This window comes from Podarcis pityusensis (genome assembly GCF_964106645.2).
Source record: "Podarcis pityusensis genome assembly, chromosome: 5".
NCBI classification, from domain to species: Eukaryota; Metazoa; Chordata; class Lepidosauria; order Squamata; family Lacertidae; genus Podarcis; species Podarcis pityusensis.
The window spans coordinates 86,752,932-86,776,307 of record NC_138032.1 but is presented as its reverse complement, the minus strand read 5'-3'; the positions used below and the strand labels follow the sequence as shown (position 1 = coordinate 86,776,307).

The 23,376-nt window shown below is 45.2% G+C and overlaps 1 protein-coding gene across 2 annotated transcripts in view; it reads right to left on the bottom strand.

Moving 5' to 3' along the window:
* Window positions 1-1,282: 1,282 nt before the first annotated feature.
* The window catches only part of SYNPO2L (synaptopodin 2 like), a 42,548-nt gene continuing 20,454 nt past the window's right edge, over window positions 1,283-23,376 (bottom strand). For both annotated transcript variants that reach the window (XM_081006502.1, XM_081006501.1), the window contains one exon: window positions 1,283-7,894. In XM_081006502.1, coding sequence (XP_080862628.1) covers window positions 5,559-7,894 — 2,336 coding nt within the window. In that variant the 3' untranslated portion in view covers window positions 1,283-5,558. The remainder of the gene's footprint in view (window positions 7,895-23,376) is intronic.

The window sequence follows — 23,376 nt, the reverse complement described above, 5'->3', positions numbered from 1 at the left end:
CCAACTTATCACTACAGCAGGTGAATGCAGAACCCTGCTAAGCTATGGAAGCACAAGACCACCATCTAGTGGCCGTGTGTGCCTGCCTTATATCCTCTTTGTAAAGGAGGAAGGAATTAGAATCTGGTCACATCCACACCATACATTCAAAGCACATGATTTCTCCCAAAGAATCATGGGGACTTTAGTTTGTTGAGGGTGCTGGGAATTATAGCTTTGTGGGGGTAAACTACAATTCCCAGGATTCTTTGGGGAAAGCCATGAATAGTGTGGATTTGACCTTTCAGTGAAGACATTTGCAAGATGCACAGTGGGCCTAATACATGATAGCAGAAAAGGCACATATTTGCACTGGTTTTTAAAAACCTGCTATATTGTAAACAACTTGCAGAAGGGACCTTGTTTAGGAGCACAATGGAGGTGACTGTAAGAGCTTTTCCTCATTCCCTGCCTTAAAACTCACGCTGAAACCACAAAGGGCAGTCTCAAAAGGGCATAGACCACTGAGAACTCTCCAGGGGGAGATTTGGGGATTTGAGAGGCATCCATCATTTCCTCTGATTGTGAGGGAAGAAGATAGAAGCGTCTTAATGGGTTTAGAGGAACAGAGAGCCACTTTTTCAAGGGGGGAGGGGCAAATGGTCTGGAGAATCCCACAACTTTCACAGATGAGAGCAAGGATGTAGAGTATGGAATCCTGATTTTTTTTTTTTTTTTTTGGCTGTTAGGGAGTTTCAGGTTTGGTTCTGACTCTCCAGTGTTTTCTGTGTATTTGTTTCCCACTGAATCTGTTTGCCACTAACAGGCTATGTACCAGGAGAAAGGGCTGGATTGCAGGAGTGTGGGAAATATAAGGCAGTCAAGATGTGTACATTATGTGTGTGAGGAGGGGGAGCAATACATTTCTCGGAATCCAACAGGTGAGAGGTTGAAGTCCGTCATTAGAGCTCCCTCCCCATCTCAGGATTCACTATGTTTCATTCACTTGCCTTGAAGATTTTGCATCACACGGATATACTGAAACTGTGGCTGTCCAGTCATTGGTGGACTAAAATGCTCACCATCCCTGACCAGCGGTTCCCTATGCCTGATAAAGCAGCTTATTACATGAGCAGCATCAATGCTACTTAAATGCCGCCTTCTCTCATTATCTTAGACCGGCAGTTTAGTGCAATGCAGAGTCACTTTGACTGAATGTAACAGCATTGGTTCAAGTGTGAAGATGTTTTGGGATCACACTGTGAAAGAAACTGAAAATGAAAGAGGCAAATGAAGGCAACGGTTAAAGTGCGTATCAGAAATTTATTCCTCAGCACAAGCAGTTGTAAAGTGACTTTTAACTTCAAAAATAAAATGAAATAAAAATATTTCCAAAAGAACAGAACAAAGTTTTCTTACTGCTTGAGATGTACAGCCCTGTGTATTTCAGGATGTTGCTGGCAGGTTCGTTTCTTGGATGTGAAATTTGAACACCCTCCCGGAGAAGCAAGAGAGCTGCCGGTTTAAATAGCAAACAATGACAAGGTATCTGACAAAGGGTAATGTGAAAATTTCACTGATGTGGTTTCCAGCTGGGTTGTGTGTGACCGTGAAAATGACAGAAGCCTCATCAAGAGCTCCTCCAAATTCCTTGCTCCCAACTCTTGTTCTGTATTCTAGCTCCCGGTATTGCTTCCTAAGCTGTTCTGAATTCTAGCTCCTGGTTTCAATTCCTAAGCTGTTAAGATTGGACTTGGAACCTTTCTAGAGCACAGACTGGCACAACAGGGGCTGTCATGCAGAACAGAGGCACTGGATCCCTTGCTCTGGTGTGTTCTCTTCTCATGCTTCTTGCAAAGAAGCTGCCTCCCTCCACCATTTCACATTTCTTCTTAAACTATGAAAACCTGGGTCAGGATGAAGGAATGGGAAGAGCCTATCTTCTACATTCTCATGGTGCCCAGCACCCGTTTTCAAAGGTAAGCATATCACTACCCTGATCCGTACTTCCTGCCTGTACTAAGCCTTTCCAGGAGGGCTCTTAGTGAAAGGGCACCAAGAGAGCTTTTTTGCCTTTGGTTGCTGCAGAGCAAGCCAGGCCAGGCCAGGCAGGTTCTGCTACCATCACTACAGTGCTTCTCGCAGACAGTCAAGCAGCTGTAAAACACACAGGAGGCTCAGAAGAGTCGGAAACTGGCAACCTGCATTTCACGGCACAGCAACTTCGAGAAGTATGTCCCAGTGATCAACCCCACCTCCCCAGGCCAGATTTTGCTAGGTCTCAACACTCAAACTTGGCTGCATAAGGTCAGCAGGACTACACGGATGCTGAGGCCTCCCAAACTTATTCGACCTTGGACCTAAGTACATATCTGGATGTGGAAACCGCACATTACAAACCACCCTTGTGCTCCATCTGTCTCCCTCTTGAATGACAGGTTTGCATTCTTCAGACTTAGTATTCTTCAGACAATGTTAACCAGTATTTCAGATCTACTCTTCCTTGAACCTATCCACCCTCTTGCACTTGGAGCCCCACCTCAACCACCCTCGCCTGCTGAAAGGATAACTTCCTGCAACAGACAGCTGAGATCGGCCTGTGTTCTCCAACATTGCGTCTCAAGATGATGTTGGTCTCCAACACCCATCATCTCTTACAGTTGGCTAAGGTGGCTGGGAATGGTGGGAGTTTGTAGTCCAACAATATCTAGACTCCATCTACAATAAGATAAGAGTGCAGCAAACTGTTACGATAACAGGCAGTGACAGGGCATTGGCTCTTTGCTATCACCTGACTCACAGGATCAGGAGTATTCTCATATATACAGTATATATGTATTTTTGTGTGTGTATCTTCTCCAACCAGCAGGGAGTAAGGAATCGGCATCTCAGCTGCTTTTTGAGCCTCATGATAACTGGCCAAAACATATACATGATGCATTGATTTCAAATGGCAGACATGCTTTTCTCCATGCTACAAGCCTTATTCAGCCACTCAGTCTCCTCATGTGCAAACACATAGGGCTCTAAATCACATGGGGAGCCTCTCCACTTCAGAACATCACCCCCCAAACTCACGAATGGCTCTAAACTGTGCAGCAATGATGCACCACAGGAGGTCGTGGGCCTAGTCAATTCACCCTTGCTCACTGCTATTTTTCTAGAAAAAGAGGTGCTGGAACTCACCTCCCTTGCTCTCTTATAATGAGCATGGCACCCATCTGAGAGGTGCTGGAACGGAGTTTCAGTGAGCTGGGGAAAAAGCCCTGCCCTCGCTTTTCTCTGAGTAGAGACTGAATGCCCCAAGAGTACAAACAATTAATTAGGCCCCTGTTTCTGCAGGAACAGTGGCCTGCCCTTGTACTTTGGTGTTTTACCTGGGCCTCCATACAAATAATACATTGTGAACTGGCCTGGACTGTGGCCAAGATAAGCCAGGAAAGGTCAAGTTTGTGTGGGAATCAGGTATACACTGTGCAGCATTTTGTTAAAACGGATCTCCCCACCATCATATTAAATATTTGGGGGACAGGGGCTGGGTTTGCTTCATACCTTACATAGTTATTTTCTCATGCAAATGGGTAAAGAGGCCGAACTCAGAAGCTTCAAGTTATGTTGACAGAAATTAAAGGTATTACATTGATTAACGCCATCTCTCTCCCCCCCCCCCGCCACTTTCTTGGTTTTAGTATGGCCACCGCCTGCTTCTGAGGATGCAAAAAACACCCCAAGCACATCCAGGGCAGTTCTTCCAGCAAGCTGCCTGTTCTATCCCTTTCTGGCTTTGAGTAGATATACGACTCCTAGCCATCCCTTTCCCCCCTGCTAGCTTTCATTGACCTGGGAGAGTCTACAAAAACTGGCCCTGGACTTGCATTTCCAGTTGCTAGCTTGTCAGACATTGGACCAAGCATCTGAGGTACAGGAACGCCTTAAAACTCTGTCCTGTGGACTCTGAAAACCACTCCCACACTTGCTCACATATTCCTCCCTCCCACTTACAGTGTCCTATTCTAGCAAGAGATTAATGTCAAACCTTGCACTCCAAAATTCCACACTTGGTCTTCCTTTCATTTTTCTGAAAGGGTTCTCCTTCTCTGGTGCTTCGACACACAACATTGTCCGGTTTCTGACCAACGCAAATTGGCTACTAAGCGGAGAGAGATGGAGAGAAGATCTTCCCTGCATTTTCACACACCTTCACCCCACTACTGCCATAAAGAAGTAGTCATTTGACTGCCTTGCTGCCTCTGTGCCTCTTCCACCTCGAATTCTCATCTCATGCTGCTTTTCAGCCCTTGCAGTCCTGCACAGCCTCTCGTTCAGCTGTTCAGAAGAGGACCAGGAAACTTTGAGGAATTTATGTCTCCTGTCTCATTTAATTACGTAGCAAATGGCACACACATCTGTGTCAACCAGTTGCTTTCAAACTTTCTATCTGACTTATCTGTTGAAGAAGCAGATGATTCTGGGGCACAGTCTTGGGGCATTTCAAGAGAGAACAGCATGTTACAAGGCAAATGCCATGCCTGGCAGTCGCCGTATTTGCTTCGTAATGCTAATGTGGAGACAGAGACATAACACAGGGATACTAAGGAAATGCCTGCCAAGCCTTTCCTGTAAATGCAAAAGAGAAAGTGATTTTCTGTTGTGAGCCACCTTGGGATCTTCAGAAGAATGGCCGTATACAAATTTAAGAAATAACAACAACAATTTGCATTTCCTTGGAAAACTTTGGCTGTGCTACAGTATTGCTCTCAGTTAAGGCAGGGCAAAGACTGGGTATCTTACACCTAGCATGAGCGGAAACTTGCAATACATCACTGGCTGCCTCCCCAAGGAACTCACAACAAGCTTCCAAGATAATCCTGTTTGGAAGAGAGTGATGAAAACTTTGAATTTGTGGGCTTTAGCAGGCAGGTGTTGAGAGACAATTAGGAGGGTCCATCCATGCCTCTGCGACTGCTTCTTTTCCATCTTACCACCACATTCACACTACATGGGGCTTCCGGATGATGAGGCGAGGAGCTGTTCTCAGAGATAAAAATGCACTTGTTTTCAGATGCACAGCACTGCTTTTCCTAGGGCGGTTATGAATCTTGCCGCTACGTGAATGGCAAACCCTTCTATCGTTGCTACTTTCCTCCTGCTCCGGCCACACACAGTTAAATCCCTTGGAAACGTCGCAAGTCCAAAAAGTGGATAGTTCAGTGATTCGGAAATGGAGGCTGCTTGCCTCCCCATTTGGCTTCATTGTCCTAATTTACAGGAACTCAACTTAAACAGAAAAGGGAGGGGAGGAGCGGAAGGTAACTATTCTGTTCAAACGCCTGCCTTGCGCGTGTGGGCCATCTCAACACATTACTACACGGCAGCAAACCTGGGTTTGCCACAAAGTGGGAACTCAGCAGTGAGCTGCAGCCAATAGTAGCTCTCTGGTGGGTGCACTTTAAGGATAAACTGCTGCATTTACACTTTAAATTTGAAGATGTACGCCCCCCCCCAACCCTTAGGTGTACACCTAAAAAACCACGTGTGAAGAAGCCCACTGATGGGGATGGGGAAGCGCTATTTCTCTTTCACTGGTGACCAGAACCTGGTCTCCAGATGTGTGCCTGCATCCCAGTTTGTGCAGCTGAGAACCTGGGTCTCGCTACCTGGAAACTGGAGGATGAGGAGGGTCGGCTTGGGGAAGGCCCCCTGCCTGGCTGGCTGAGGTCAGGGGAGCTTAGATACTGTGGGGGAGCCACCTGGAAGGGCCCTGGGGAAGCGGGGGCAGAGATGGAGGTCATTTCTGTCCTCCACACAGGCTCATCCAACGTGGTGGCAGAGCGGGGGGCCAGCACTGTAGGGGCCAGGCTGCTGGAAGCCGGCGCTGGAGCAGGTGTGGAGAAGCGGCGGATCTCATAGGTCCGAGCTGTTTTCACGGGCACTTGCTTGGCCGGGGTGAAAGACAGGCTGGACTGCTGGGCTGCCTGGCTTGCGGTGGAGGCCTGGACGTCAGAGACTGGCACATCCCCGAAGCAGAACATGGCGGACTTCAGCTGGTACGGCTGGTGCCGCATGAAGTCGATGGCCTTGATCCCCGATTTCTGGCTGGGCCCCTTTTTCACTTTGCTCTCTGCCTTGCTGGCCTGCGACCTGCTGGCTGCCAGGGGATAAAACGGAGAGAGCAGTGGGTTGTAACCGATGGGGGGTGGGGCGCGGATGTTGGGGGAGTACTTCCAGGAGGAAGGCAGGGAAGGGGTCGGGGATGGGGTTCTGGCCTTTGGGGCCGGTGTGAGAGCAGACTCCACGACAAACTTGTCCATGCGGCTCTGTCGCTTGGCAAAGAGCTCTGCCCCTTTCCCCTTCAAGTGGGATATGTCGTTGGCAGAGGAGGAGCCGTTCACCAGTCCGCCAGAGGCCTTTGACTGCTGGGGCTTAGGAGCTACTGGGGGCGGGGTCTTGAATTTCCGGCCTGAGGCTTGCATGAAGTTGCAGGCTTCGGCCCCCAGGCTGAGGAAGTCCTCCTCGGGCCCAGACTCAAAGCCTGCCCCGTGGTGGTCTCCTTTGGGCTTTTCGTCCAGGTTCTGCACTAGAGACAGCAACTCGGGGTTGGGGGAATTCTTCTTCTTCTCCTCCGCAGTCTTGAACATGGGCTTCTTGCTGCTCCGCCGGCGAGCTTCCTGCAAGATACCTGTTCTGGGAGCCGGAACTGCAACTCTCTGTTCCCTGGAGGCAAAGGGCTCAGAAGCAGGCCGTGAGATGGGTGGCGCTACAGCAGTGAAGGGCTGGGAGAGGGGCTGCTGTTGGACGGGGCTGATGTACAAAGTCGAAGAAGCCGTCTCTTGGCCTTGGGAAGGCAGCAATGGCGGGGGTGTAGCAGCGACAGCCTCTGCAGCTGGCTTAGAAGGTGCCGATAGGTATATGGAAGCTGTGGAGGTTCGGGCTGTGTTGGAAGGTGGCTTGGCCTCCGCAGAATTTCCAGCCCCTGAGAGTTGCACCAACGATGGAGGGGTTGGGATATACAGAGACACAGAGGCACTTGCTGGGCCACTAGGCTGCACTGCCGTGGGAGCGGCAGGAAGCTGAGTGGTCCCTGGAGTGACAGGGGAGAAAGGAGGCGCCGCTGTTCTCTGTCCACCAAAACTCTCACTGCTTTTCCTTGGCGCAGATGGTCTGAACACGACAGAGGAAGTCATAGGACGTTGCCCGGGAAAACCTGGAGTGAAAGGTCGGGCGGATCTGTTGAAGATGCTGGTGGCACTTGGCGAGTTCGGGGAGCCCACGCCTCCTCCTCCGAAGATGCCTGATGGAGACTGGAGCTGAGCAGGGCTGGGTGATGGCAGCTGGCTAGAGACCTGTACAGCTTCTAAGTGGACACTCAGAGGGGCCCTTTCTGCCTTCTGTGGAGTGGGGGCTTCATTGTGTAACATGTTATGCGCTTGAAGGACAGGTGGAGGTGGGGGCTGTTCTTCTGGCTCATGAGTAGGGACTCTCTCCACAGTATGTTCCCCAGCCTTCTGCCTTTGCTGCTCAAACAACTGCGCCCCCTTGCCTGATACCCCGCTGAGGCCTTGTTGAGCCTGGTCCTGCTCGTGGGCAGGAGGCCCCTTGGGCTTCTCAATGTCAAGGTAAGTATTGTCCCAGTCCGAGTGGTTTGTTAGGCTCCGGGCATCAGAGAAGCCTTCCTCGTCAAACTCGGATTCGCTGGTTGGGAAGACACCGTCCTCTTCGTCATAGCAGCGGTCTTCATCAACGCTTCCGAAGCTGACCAGGGTGTACTTCTTTGCCCTCTGGCGGCGCTTTTTGAACATCAGGACGCCCTTGGAATGGGGGTTGGGCGCATCTGTCAGCAGGGATGCAATGGTTCGGCATTTGGTTTTGGCTTCTTTCACATTCTTTTCCTGCATACTCTCACTGCGATGAAGCTCTGCAAGGAACAGTGACAAAAAGAGAGGCACAGTCAGGATACTGTGGGGAATCTGGCTGGAAAGCCAAGCCTGCCTTATGTTCATATGTGTAAAATACAGTACTTATTCACACTGTGTGTAGTAAACTATGGAACCCTCTCCCACAGGAGGCAGTGGTGTCTACCAACTTGGATGGCTTTAGAAGAGGATTAGACAAATTTGTAGAGAAGGTTATCAACAGCTACTACCATGATGGTTATGCTTTGCCTTCACAGCCGGAGACCGTATCCTTCTGTATATCAGTTTCTGGAAACTGCAGGAGGGGAAAGTGCTCTTACACTCAGGACCTGCTTGCGGACTTCTCACAGGCATCTAGCTGGCCACTGTGAGACCAGGATGCAGACCTAGATGGCCCACTGGTCTGATTCAGCAACCTCTTCTTATGTTCTTAAGAGTTACCTATCAACATGAGGAATATTCTTGCCCCTCCTACTAACTATTACCAGTACTCTGCCAAGCATTCAGGTAATGTGGGGATATCAGAGCTGGCTGGATAGGGGAAAATAAAAAACTTCTGACACTGGCTCTTCCAGTTTGGATCTGAGGTTTGGACAAAAATCAAGGTAACAATTTCCCACTGCCTGTGGTAGTCCAAGACAGGTTTCATAGGACTGAGGGCTGGGTCTACACATGCAGAGTTGAGTAGGGTGGACCATGTCAGGCTCCAGATGGGCGACTTTTGAGATGATCCCCCACAAATAGCTTCCAGGAAGAGGAAACACCTCCTCCCCTGGCAGACCAAAGTGAAAGGTCCCTTTTGACTCTACAATTGTATGATTCTTGCTCAAGTAGCCCCCTTCCTGCGCTGCGCTAGTTTTCTATTAGAATGTAAACCACTTTGAGTCTTTCCCCCGTACAATCAAGAAGTATATAAATTCAAATAAATAAATAAATAAATAAATAAATAAATAAATGTAAAGCAGCATGTAAAAATATGATCTTCCCTTTGCAGATCTCTGAAATGGTATTTTTCTGCCACCTCGTTTTGTTGCATGTGCTCCTCGAGCACAAGTGTCCTCTACTCCAGCACAGAGAAGCATAGTATGTGTGTTTGTAACAGAGAGAATTTAAGTGGGGATGAGTGGGGCGGGGCGGGGGGGAGGTCAGTAGACAACAAGCCAAGGGCGTGCTGCAAGGAGAGAGCACATGATGGGAGCCACGAGCGGATACACGATTCCAAACACATTTCATCACCTTAAAGAAGAAAATGATGCCTTGTCAATTGCAGTCAAGGCTATCATCCATCTCCATTTCTCTGCTGAAGAGTTTCTGGAATCTGAGGGGGTAACTTGATGGAAAACATTTAAAATAAAAACGGGGGAAAATATTTTTCCGATGGATTTTTCTTGATGTTTAATCAATGGTCCAAGATAACCATGGTGAAACATTTTCACGTGCGAGACTTAAATTGACTGTAAAACGATTCCTAATGAAAATTAACTCCAGTGTAGTTGGTGTGTACATTCCATTTCTTGTCTCTCCCTCATCATGCAAGAACAGTATTCATAGGAGACATTAAAACAAATAAATAGGAAGGAGTCTCAAACACATTTTTAATGTCATGTTTAAAATGCCCTAAGAGAAAAGGCAGCACTTCCTGCTTCAGCCTCCTCTCATTTTTTCCCTCCTTCTCCTGCCTTTGCTGCTCCATCCATTCTAGAGGCACAACCACTGAGATACGGGCTGTTCTGGAATGTTATCCATTCCACTGCTGGGCACACTGAAGGTCAAGACGAGTGACAGACAAATCTGTGGGAACAGAAGGTGCTGAAGATACCGACAGGGCTCTATACACCTCATAAAAAATAACGGAATGTACAATGGAAACAATAGCTGAAATTCCAATAAACTTGAAATCCTCTGCATTTAATAATCATGTAAGATCAGACCAAGGATCCATCTAGTTCAGCATCCTTTTTCCAAAGGTAGCTGTTTCCAAGAAGCTCAGGGATGAAGGCAGCATCGTCTGCCCTCCTCACCTCGGCATGTGGAGATCCCCAGTAGCCATCATGACTAATAGCCAATGAGTTCTCTCTCCCCCATGAGTCACCCTCTCTAGTCACCCTCCAGAGCAAGCCTCCCCAAGGGGTCACCCCTACATTTTGTGGGAGCAAATTCCATAAAATCACTGTGCATCTTTTTTGAAGGCATGCTTCCTTTTCCTTGTCCTGAATCAACCACCAATTCTTTTCATCAGCACTGTTTTACCTTCTTTACGGCCATTATAATTTAGTGATCAAATCAGGCAAATAGTCACTGCACAACTGACAGGATGTTTAAAGCCCCTTCCAGCTGGTTCTCCTCATTCCACTTCCTACTGTCCAAAAATTCAGCTACCTTTCATCTACAGCTTCCTTCCACAAACCATCTGAAAGCAAAGCCCCTTATTCCAAGTGGAGCCTCTGCCTGTGAGGAGGCTTGCAAAAGTTTGGCATGCAAAACAAACTGGTACCTGCATATGGTTGGTCCAAGCTCTTGAAAGCAACATCTAGTCCCGGAGAGAAGGGCATGTCACACACCCTTAACTCACAGCTCTCCATAAACAGAGGGAGAAGCAGAACAGCTCCCTTCTGGAGCAGAACCAAAACCTTAAAAGAGCCCAGGCCCTTTGCCTACAGCTCCACTAGCCTTTTAAAGCCTCTCTTTTGTCTCCTCGACATTGCTGCTGAAAGCCATGAGGTAACTCTCTCTATTTTTACCCCCCAGGCATCATCACTAAACAGTGTGATGGACATTGTCAACTGTCAAACACTTGCTCCACTTCCCATCCTCCTCCCATAGATGGGGTTTAAAATAGGACATGTCCCTTGCCACAAATGTTTCCACACTTGCGCTCAGGAGAGGGGACTCTTTGAGTCACTGAGCATGAAGGTACTAAATCAAAAAACACTGTCATCTTTCCTGATAGTCAGGCATGTTTCACAAATGGCATTTTTCTGATACAGTCACTTACAAAGGATAACATCGGTGTAAAAGTAAAGGTAAAGGTACCCCTGCCCGTACGGGCCAGTCTTGCCAGACTCTAGGGTTGTGTGCTCATCTCACTCTAGAGGCCGGGAGCCAGCGCTGTCCGCAGACACTTCCGGGTCACGTGGCCAGCGTGACGAAGCTGCTCTGGCGAACCGGCACCAGAGCAGCACACGGAACGCCGTTTATCTTCCCGCTATAAAGCGGTACCTATTTATCTACTTGCACTTAAGGGTGCTTTCGAACTGCTAGGTGGGCAGGAGCTGAGACCGAACGACGGGAGCTCACCCCGCCGCGGGGATTCGAACCGCCGACCATGCGATCGGCAAGTCCTAGGCGCTGAGGTTTTACCCACAGCGCCACCCGTGTCCCAACATCGGTGTAGATTTCTCCAAATGGAGATGGGCCATTCATCACCATTTAAAACAGTATAAAACAGGCATCAATTGACCATTGCGGAAGGATGCCTGCATAGGCCCGGCAGAACAGAAAAGTTTTCAGCAGGCGTTCAAAAGTTGAAACGGCTGAACCCTGTTGAATCTCTTTTGGCAAAAGACTGGGCTGATCACTAAAGATTTGGTTTCTTGTTGTTTCCAAATGAACCTCGTCAACTCGGGGAACAACCAGAGATGCTGATCTCAGTGACTGAGCTGGGATATAAGGGTTCAGGTGATGCCTGGGGTACCTTGGACCTAAATTGTAGCTGGCAAACCAGCCAGAGCTGGAAAAAGGCACTCCGAGCCACTGAGGCCACCTGAGCCTCCACTGGCACTGTTGAATCCAGCAGCATCCGCAAGCTGTGAACCTGCTCTTTTCTGTAGAATGCAATTCCATCCAGGTAGGAACAGAAAACTGAAGTCAGTTTTCCCAATGCCCATTCTACAGATCAGAAGGATGCCATGGTCAATGGTACAGAAAGCCATGGGGAGATCAAGCAGGAGAAGCAAGGTCACAGTCTGCTTGCCCCTCTCACAATAGGTAACATCCCCTCAGAGCAACCAAGACTGACTCTGGCCTGAAACGATGTCTAAATAATTAGTCATAAATGGAGCAGACACGTGAATAAAACAAACAAACATGACTGCCTTCATATCCTAGTTGGACTCTGGGCAACTGACCTACTGGAGTTAAAAGAGGATTGTTTCCCACCTTGGAGTTATGTTTCCTTTGTTTTAAAACATCAGGAGGTGGTCACAACGGAATGTGGGATCCCAGTCTATTCCTAAACTGCTAAGAAGAATGTCCCAGTCTGCCCCAGAAAACCCACAATCTGCTTCTGAATTGGAGCAAATGACAATCCATGGAAAACCCGGTTGCAACTTGCTCTGATCAGTGGTAAAACATGGCTTTCCCCAGGGAAAGCATGCCAGGGGAAGAAGAAAGATAAACCACACACACACACACCTGCTTGGACCTGGACATGGAAAGCCTGGATCTGTGCCTAGATAAGTGGCAAAAAAGTAAGCATGGATGAGCCCTTAGTGGTGCCTCACTTTCCAGATGTTACACAATTATCAACCTGCTCCTTGTTCTAACAGCTGTAGCTGAGTATGAGATTTTTAAGGAGAGATAAATTTGAATTGGCAAAGTAACATGGAATCACCAAGGAAGAACCCTCCTGATGGGAGAATTATAAGAGTGAAATTTATCAGCAAAGGTAAAATATATATAGCCCCAGCTCTTCCTGCTACAATATACTGCCGGAACAATGCAAGGATCCATTGTGAGATCAGGATGAGGAAAGGGTGTAATAGGTGTTTTCCTCTCTCTGGACCAGGTAGTTCCTCCACTATTTCCCATCATGAACTTTGCAGGGGGAGAAGGTAGAAGGGTGTCTACTGCACTGTTTGTCACAAAAATGTCTGCATGCATTACTGTGTGATATTGGCTGGACATACACTGCCTCCCAAAAGCACCAAATTCTTCTTATGTATTTCTGACTACTGTCAAAGTGACACATGCTGTCATATACTTCAGGACCTCCATTTAACACAGCTACTCAAAACAAGCAGCTTTGATTTTATAAATAACACCTGAAATTACTGCAGTGTGAATCAGGAGCACATCATGGCCTCATTTCCCTTCCAGTTTTATATGAAAGCAAGTGGAGCAGCACTGTGGGATGGTTTTGGACTGCCTAATATCTCTTTCCAGCATGTTACTGGAGTTCATAGAAACCCCTTTTCCTAGTATAAGATCTAGACCGTGCCAATGCCTGAGAATGGGAGGTCCATGCAAGCAGCAGTTTATTTAACCATGTAACTAAGTTCTCTGCAGCTCAATCTCACTCCCCATTGAAAATAAAGAACAAATAACCTTTACAGAATGACATAGTCATATGAACCACTTTTTACATCAGCCAGAGATTAAGCAACATTGCAGTACAACCTCAAAGCAAACAACTCCAAAGGCTGGACTATTTATAGTACAGGACGAATTGTGAAAGTCTGTCCATACCAACGGAAATTCACTGCAATAGCAGATCAACAGGTATTTGATAAAGGCAAAGGTTCTCTGATAAAGGCTGAAAGAGAGTGATCTGTATGTTTTCATGAAGTATATATAACAGTGTGTGAATCAGTGTATGTAGACACAGGAGTGAAAAACATATTGAGCCTGTAGAATATGATGAGTGTTATCAAGTTTTAACCCAGTCAGTAGATTTCTATTGGTGAGATATTTGAATTTGAAGTGAAAAAGATTGAAATGTTTTACAGAACAGATGATGTCCTGTGCTTTGCTGAATTTTTAACTCCTACAAAACACTATGCGCATGATCCAGCAAAGCTAAGAACTTGGTTGTCTCACGCATTTCAGCTGTAGAGTTAATCACATGCGCTTACATCATTTCAATCAAAATCTATTGGATTTAAACGTGCTTAAGGTTGGCTAGATCATGCCCTATTCATTTTGACCCTGTTCATATCCTTACATATGATCCATAAAGAGTAACTGATGCAGTATAGCAAGAACACATTCTCAATATAGCCAAAGTTGAGTGAACTTTGGCAGGCAAAACAATTTTTCCACGGCAGTTGTCACAGTGAACACAGAGAGCCAAATATAAGAGGTTAGAGAATAAGAGCAGCTGCATGTCCTTTATATGTGCAAGGTAGAGTGAGTGTGTGTTTAAAAACAACAAGAAGAAGCTACCACGAAGGTCCTTTGGACCCCAAAGCATCCTCCAGCCTGTTCAAAAACAGCAGATGTGTTCCGGGGCACACTCTATGTCCTGCCCATAAAAGGCCCAGGTGTGCCATCCAGCAAGGGCAAGGCCTCCCGTGCCCCCAACTGATTCAGGATGTAGCTTCTCAGGGAAAAGCCAGCTTGAACACGCTCCTTCAAATAAGCAGCGGTTCAAATAGATGTGGCGAACTGAACTTAAGAGGGGAAATATGAGAAACCGAAATCAACAGATTTGCCCATTTCTAGTCCAGAGGCACCAAGTATACTACTACTACAGTGGTACCTCAGGTTACATACGCTTCAGGTTACAGACTCCGCTAACCCAGAAATAGTGCTTCAGGTTAAGAACTTTGCTTCAGGATGAGAACAGAAATCTTGCTCAGGCGGTGCGGCGGCAGCAGGAGGCCGCATTAGCTAAAGTGGTGCTTCAGGTTAAGAACAGTTTCAGGTTAAGAATGGACCTCCGGAACAAATTAAGTACTTAACCCGAGGTACCACTGTACTACTACTACTCCTACTCCTACTAATTTTATTATTTATACCTTGCCCACCTGGCTGGGTTTCCCCAGCCACTCTGGGTAGCTCCCAACAGAACACTAAATTTCAAACATTAAAAACTTCCCTAAACAGGGCTGCCTTCAGATGTCTTCTAAGTAAATGGGAGATGAACCAGAGAACACCATTTCACACTCTGTGACACGTGAGACATGCTGTACTACAGTACATGGTTAGGCAAACTAAGGCCCGGGGGCCGGATCCGGCCCAATCGCCTTCTAAATCCAACCCACGGACGTGTTTTTACATGAGTAGAATCAGCGTGTTTTTACATGAGTAGAATGTGTGCTTTTATTTAAAATGCACCTCTGGGTTATTTGTGGGGCATAGGAATTTGTTCATTTTCTTTTTTAAAAAATACAGTCCGGCCTCCCACAAGGTCTGAGGGGCAGTGGACCAGCCCCCTGCTGGAAAACTTTGCTGATCCCTGCTGTACTGTATGCGCAGCTCCACCATAGCTGCCCTCCACAAGTTCTGCAGAGCTCAGGAAGGCATGGCAGCTGAAGAAAGATCAGATGAAAGAGGAAGTAGCTACAGCAGCAGTCGAGACTGCCCTCACACCCACTTTCCCTGATCAGCTCCTCAATGCCATGCTAAAAACTGCAGAAGAATGCAGTCCAGCGTGACTTTATTGATTACACAAATAATGAGGTATATGGTGGAACAGTACCCAGAGTTTACAGCACAGTTGAGTGTAGGAAATACCTATTTTATTTTATTTTTCCTCCCCCCCACCCCATAAATTCAAATTGTTATTGATACAAAATACTTTTACTTATGGTCACCAATCTAACCAATAAACATTACTACACATCGTTCCATATCTGTAATAACTGTAATGATTTTGGTATATAAACTTCAATGCAACTTTGTTTATATATTCAGAAATGTTTATTTGAGTGTTTTTTGTTGTTTTATTTTTACGTAATTGTTGCATGTCATATGTCTAATGTAGACAATGATCTATCTTGATGCAACCATTTAAACAGTTTAAAGATGAAAATGAACATAAACTATGTTACAAAAAAATAAATAGGAAGCTATTGTTATTCTCTTGGACCCAGCAAATCTTCTAAGCGCTACTGCTTGGACCCAACCCTAGCCTCAGCCAGGTCCCAGAATTTTTGAAATCAAAAGCTGGCAACCCTGTAAACAGACTGTTTATTATTACTTGTTTATCATTATGCCTGAATAGCTAGTCACTGCACGTTGTACAAATAGAATTAATTGGAGAGGGGGGGTTAAGGAAGGGGATGGATTCACTTTGGATGGAAAGAAGATAAAATGATTTGGGGTTTCATAAAGTGAAGAGTTCGTTGATGGAAACGAGAGATAGAGATAAATGGGTTTTTTGGGGGAGGGCAATTAAATGAAGGGAAGGATTTGGAAGGAAGCAGGGAGTTAAATAAACAACAAAGAAATAAAATAAATATGCAATGGGAATTCTGGGGAAGTTATTAAAAGGGCTTTAATTTTCTACTTCAGCCATACCTACATTTTTGCTTTGGTCACACTCAATTTACCATGGGCCTGAAAATGGTTAGCCACCCCTGCTATTCAATGCGCATATGAAAAAGAAAAGATCAAAAAAGACACTGTTATAAGGAGAGGGGAAGGGGCACAGAAGGCAGAATGAAGGGAGAAGAGTGAGATTCTTTTGGAATGTGGTCTAAGCCCTGTTTCAAGGGGGAGAGATGGCTGAATGTCAGGAGGTCTGGATTTTTAGAGACAAGGGACAGCAAAGTGGAGTGATGTCAAACAGAGGAAGTACTCAAGGTTTAGCAGAGGAACATATTGACAGAAAGATGTAGGGCAAAAGAGAAAGATGGGGAAGAGTGAAGGGATTTAAAAGCAAAAAGTAGTATTGTAGCTTAAATTGAATCCAGTAAAGAAAAAAGCAGTCAATGAAGAAAGGGATAAACAAAGATGAAATGTAGGCAAGCCAGCAAATAAACCATTAAGTAGTATTCAAAAAGAGGGAACAAAAACAGAATGCTAGCAATATTTAAAAAGTCAAAAATGGCAGTAACTTATATACAATATTTTTTTAAAAATAAAGAGAGGAATGAAATAAGACTCCAAAGTTTCATGCTTGGGAAGAAGGAACTGTAGAAGAATTACCCAGAATTATTAGAGAAAAAGATAGATGCAGAAGGAGGGCAGACCAATAGCTAATTTATAGACTGTTTTTCAATAAAGCTCCTTTGGTGTCTCCTCTGGCTACAAGTACCATAAGTCTCTGGATACAATACACAGACTATGTATACACTGACTAGTCTGTAGAACAAAAACTGAGTTTTCCCCAATCCAGAATTATTCATGCTCATCCTCAGCATGTTGCTTTTAATCTAGATTGTTTCTAGATCCTGCTGTCCACAAGGCTGGGTGGGGTTGCTTGATATGCTAGTGGGGTGGAAGAGCTGGGGGGTTGGGAATCATATCTGGCAACCAATGTGCCACTTTGGTTCCAGATAGTACATAGGTAGATGAGTCTAATAAACCCGTTTTCATGGCCCTCTAGTGGTTGTGGTGGCCCATTTAACAAAAGTAATGTATTTTTCATTAACTCTGGAGGTTTAAACTAGATTCTGACCAAACTAAGCCTCCTTGAGCAAAATAAACATCAAGATTAGCTCCCCCTGCCCAAATATCATAGAACCATAGAATTGTAGAGTTGGAAGGTACACCCAAAGGTCATCTAGTCCAACCCCTGCAGATATGACCATAAAACCTTCATCCCCCAATTCGATTTAACGACATCAAACATGAAAGAAAAGCAAATACTCAGTGTACTTTATGTTTCAGAGAGGGAAACAACCCTCCCACTGTATATAGTTCTCATGATTCAGACTGCCACTAATGAAAAAAAAATCATAAATAAACTGTCTCATCTAGGCCTGAGTGTTACATATAATTGAGTGCATGAAGTATCAGCCACAGTAACAAATGTACTGTGTGAACAATACAGGGAAAACAGTGTGTGCCCACCTAAGCTGTGTCCTAGTAGAAAAATGAATGAATGAATGAATGAATGAATGAATGTACTGTATACTCCACCTATCTGACTGGGTTGCCCCAGCCACTCTTGGTGACTCCCAACAAAAAAGTATCAGACACTAAAACAGGATCAGACACTAAAAACTTCCCTGAACAGAGCTGCCTTCAGATGTTTTCTAAAAGATGTGTGGTTCTTTATCTCCTTGACATCTGACAGGAGGGCATTCCACAGGGAAGGTGCCACTACCGAGAAGGCCATCTGCCTGGTTCCCTGTAACCACATTGCCATGAGGGAACCACCAGAAGGCCCTCAGAGCTGGATCTCTATGTCTGGGCTGAAAAATGGGGATGGAACAAGAAAATTGGTTTCCAGGTGGAAAATTCAAAATTAGAAACAGAACTGTTAGAACCCAAAACTAAGATTTTGTCAAAGATGTATAACTTGCTGTTGAAATGGAATACTCAGGATGAAACGGTGAAATCTGCTATGATCAAATGGGCACAACATGTTGGACATAACATAATGATGGCTGACTGGGAACAGTTATGGACCACAGGTATGAAGTTTACGGCATGAAATGCCTTAAGAGAGAATATTATGAAAATGATATACAGGTAGTACATGACCCCAGTCAAGCTTGCAAAAATTTATCATTTGCCTGATAACAAATGTTGGAAATGTAAAGAAACTGAAGGTACATTCTTTCACCTTTGGTGGACGTGCCCAAGGATTAAGGCTTTCTGGGAGATGATATATAATGAATTGAAAAAGGTATTTAAATATACCTTCTTGAAGAAACCAGAGGCCTTTCTCCTGGGCATAGTCGGCCAATTGGTGCCAAAGAAGGACAGAACTTTTTTTTATGTATGCCACAACAGCAGCAAGAATACTCATTGCAAAGTATTGGAAGACACAAGATCTACCCACTCTGGAAGAATGGCAGATGAAGGTGATGGACTATATGGAACTGGCGGAAATGACTGGCAGAATCCGAGACCAGGGAGAAGAGTCGGTGGAAGAAGATTGAAAGAAATTTAAGGACTATCTACAGAAATATTGTAAAATTAATGAATGTTAGAATGATGTTGGATAGAAATTAAGTGGTTTTCAGCTGTAATACTATAAGGGAATATGAAAAATGGATTATTAATAGGTAAAAATTTAACGTTACAATACTTTAAGATTAAAGATTAGGATAAACAAAGAGGGTAAGGATTTGCTGAACCAACAAACTGAACTGGAATACAAAAAAGGGAGGCGTGAGGAGGTCTGGGAAATAAGCTAATGAAAAATAAGTAACGGAAAGATTGAGTTGTTTTTAGCCATTTTTATTTCTGTACTTTTTTCTTTGTTTTTGTTTTGTAACATTTTGAAAATCTTAATAAATATCTTTAAAAAAAGAAAAAAAGAAAAATGGGGATGGAGGGCCGAGCTGTTTAGGGATTTAAAGGTCAGCACCAACACTTTGAATGATGCTCGGAAACATACTGGGAGCCAATGAAGATGTTTTAGGACCAGTGTTATAGGCCCCCGGGGGTCACTCCAAGTCACCAGTCTAGCTGGATTAGTTGTAGTTTCTGAGCTATCTTCAAAGGCAGCCCCACCTAGTGCATGTTGCAGTAGTCTAAACAGGAGATAACCAGGGCATGTGCCACTCTGGTGAGACAGTGTGCAGACAGGTAGGGTCTCAGCCGGCATACCAGATGCAGCTGATACAACAGCTACCCTGGACCTGTGCCTCCATGGTCAGCTGTGAGTCCAGTATTACTCCTAGCCTTCACACCTGGTCCTTCAGGGGCAGAGTTACCCTGTTCATGACCAAGGAGTTCCCCCACACACACCCTGCCCCCCCCCGAAACAGTTCTTTTTTTTCAGGATTCAACCTCAATCCGGAATGAATCAAGAGCAGCTGGGTGTTTCTTCTTCTCCCTACTCCTGCTGAGGGATTGTTTCTGCATTACAGCTTCAGGATTGGAGGGGTGGGGAATGAATGCTGCACTCTTCAAAATATAACTACAGATAAGTAGTGTGCCAAAACTATGCAGGCACACTTCAGTTGCAAAAATTCCCCAATCAATAGTAGCACAAAAGCAGATTGTGTTGCATGTTCACTGGTCCTCTTCTTTACAGACAGCCTAAGAAGGCTAGATTGGCTGAGGCTTCCTCAGAGTTGTACACATGGGGAAGTAAAGGTGTGTGTGAAAATGTGTGTGTACACATTTTTTTAAGAAAAAAAGTAACTGATTTCAGATTCTTGTTCCTATATGCAAATGCTAATTGTTTAGGAGGAGGAAGTGTGTCACATTAGGAGCTGCCCTCACTGTAAAGGTAAAGGTAAAGGGACCCCTGACCATTAGGTCCAGTCGTGACCGACTCTGGGGTTGCGGCAGTAATCTCGCTTTATTGGCCGAGGGAGCCGGCGTACAGCTTCCGGGACATGTGGCCAGCATGACTAAGCCGCTTCTGGCAAACCAGAGCAGCGCACGGAAACACCGTTTACCTTCCCGCCGGAGCGGTACCTATTTATCTACTTGCACTTTGACATGCTTTTGAACTGCTAGGTTGGCAGGAGCAAGGACCAAGCCATAGGAGCTCACCCCGTCACGTGGATTCGAACCACCGACCTTCTGATCGGCAAGTCCTAGGCTCTGTGGTTTAACCCACAGCGCCACCCGCATCCCGCCCTCACTGTAGCAACCAAAAATAATTTTTTTAAAGTCATAGCACCACCTGCCTTGGGATTGCCCCACAACACAGAATACTTTAGTTATAGCACCCTCAGAAATGCTCCATGGGGGGCCACTAGGGGGCGCATTGGAAGATGGCCGACAATACCATCTCTCCGACCCACATGGGGTAATTAAGAAGCTGTTATGGGAGTCTGGATATGGCTACTGGATAAAAAAAATAATATCCACGCAGGATTACAAACTGTTCTAACCAGCTTGCGGAGATTATCAGAGGTCACAAAGAGAAAGGAAAAATATATGAAAATAACAACAAGAGATGTGGAAAAATAATAAGAAAGGACTGGATAGTACTGTGAACATCATAAGGTTAGATTTGTGGACATTAAAACAGCAGTAAGAAGCAAGAAGTTGATTGGATCCCTTCGGAACTTGAAATATGGGTACCCCCAACAAAAATTTAAAATTCGTCTGTGTAATTTGGAATTTATGTAATTTGGTTTGATTTGATGTGATTGGTCGGTTAATAAAAAATTATTCTTAAAAAAAAAGAAATGCTCCATAGGAAATAATCTGGCCTTCCTAGGACCCTTCTGACTCTGCCTATGAAAATAAGCCATGATGCAAGACATTGCTCACCCACTGCTAGGACTATCAAATAGCAGAGAACAGCTGGGCATGCCGTGCCTTGCTCAGCATTGGCCTCATGGCTGTGCATTATTCAAAAGAGAAAAATCCTCCATCTAAGGTGGCTAAAGCTCCTGGGCTGGCAATTTAGGTTTGCCTGACTTACCTATTAGTAAGTCCCGCAGAACTTACTTCTGACTAAACATATATAGGATTGCAGTGTAGATCACTCAGCTCTTGACTCTGAAATGTGATTCTTAATCAAATAAAATAAAATCTTCCCCACTTTGACAAGCGTTAAAGTGAAGTCAGGTGATTGGCAGCTGGGCTGTCCCACTCAACTGATGCACACAGGGTTCAATCCTACTTTCTACAAGGTTTGGTAGTACCGGTTAGTTTCCCTTCCAAAACATCCAAACCAAACAGAACTGAACTGCTTGTGAATCAGCTGGTGTGCTTGGGGGAGGTCCAGTCCTGCTGTCTGCAGCTACATATCTACCTGCTGTACACCTGATGTCACATATGATGTCAGGTGTGAGCTGGTGGGCATTGTTTAGGAGAAATGGCCTTGCAAATAGGGAGACTTGGTAGGCCTCCACACACTAGAATTGCAGGCTGTGTATACCAGTAAACCAAACATTGAAAAACACAAGAAAGGCTGCTGTGAACTGCATGTAACCGTAACAGTTCAAAACCAACTGTTTCCCCATCTATAAGACGCCCCCTATTTTTGTGGCAACAACCAATCACCAGTCCACACTCAGTACTATCTGTGTACAAGACGCCCCCTAATTTTTGACTATTTTTTAGGGGGAAAACCTAGTCTTATACATGGGGAAATATGGTAAACAACAGTATGATTTCTGAAATCTAGCACCAATGATCAACAGTGCGTGTGCACAGATCACTCAGATGGCAATTTAACTGATATAACTCATTGACTGGATTCGGACATAACACTAAACTATGGTCTAGTGTTACATGGGTGAACCTTGGGTTCCTTCTCAATTTCTCCTTCTCTGGCACAGTGATTAAAATATCAGAAGGTTTTACTTCCATTTTTTAATAACTGAGGGTTATCTCTTGTTTAGAGAAACAAGTCAAATTCATAAACCACTGAGGGATTTTTTTGGGGGGGGTGGATTGTTCTACTAAACCAGAGGTCAGCAAACTTTTTCAGCAGGGGGCTGGTCCACTGTCCCTCAGACCTTGTGGGGGGCCTGACTATATTTTGGGGGGGGGGGAATGAATGAATTCCTATGTACCGCAAATAACCCAGAGATGCATTTTAAATAAAAGCACACATTCTACTCATGTAAACACACGCTGGTTCCTGGACCGTCCGTGGGCTGAATTTAGAAGGTGATTGGGTTGGATCCGGCCTCCGGGCTGTAGTTTGCCTACCCATGTACCAAACCATAGTTAAGACTAACCACAGTTTGCCTGGATTTGGACACAATGGTAACCACATAGAATTTTTAAAAACTGGAAGTGAAAGCTTCTGGTCACCACCTCACAGCTGCACCACAGGAGGAGTGAAAGGGGAGCATGTGAGCATGAGGATCATTCACATAATGCCAAACCATCGTTTAGTGTTATATCTGAACAAAGTGGATTCTGGACTAGATATGATCTAAACCTGATATAAATTTGTATTGTAAAGCATGCATATTGTCACATTTTCTTTGATTTTTATTGTTTTATCGGGGGAACTGCATTAAGTTCATTATGCCCCACCCAAACAGAAGAAGTCAATGCTGTCATCTTGCTGAGTCACTGCTTGGGCTCACTTACTGAGCAGAAATCACCACTGATTCAGAGCCCCTTTGCTGACATCATTTACCCAGTCCAAGGCATTGTATCATTGAGCAGCAAGCTAAATGAGTCAGGCCAGCTGCAATCCACGAGGAGCACCACTCGCAACTTGGAGGTCATCCCAGAAGCAGGGCCATAACATCATTTGGCAGCAAAAGCAGCAGCCCCCAGGAAGACTCTGAAGAAGACTCAGAGATCTAAATTTTCAACAGTAAACTAGACTTTGGGCGAGGCTTTTTGGGACATGTGGTTGACCATTGTTTGTGCCTGACAAAGGTAGTTTTGAAAGCTAGTTCTCATACTGTTGTCCCTTTCCATGTGCAGGAATAAACAAACATTTATATATTTAGCAAAATGTATAAAACACACCTCTAAGTGGTTAGAACAATATCAAGTAAAACATTAAAAAATATTGCTATCAGTCATTTATAAACAAGGATTGGAATAGTCAAAATATGATTAAGATCAACAATGGCTAAAATGAAATGTGGCATGTAAATTCTGCATGTCTGGATAGGATAGCCCAGACAACTGACATCAGCACCAACCTGATGTCAATAAGCAAGGAGTTCCCAAGTATAGGTGCCACCAGAATAAAAGATGGATT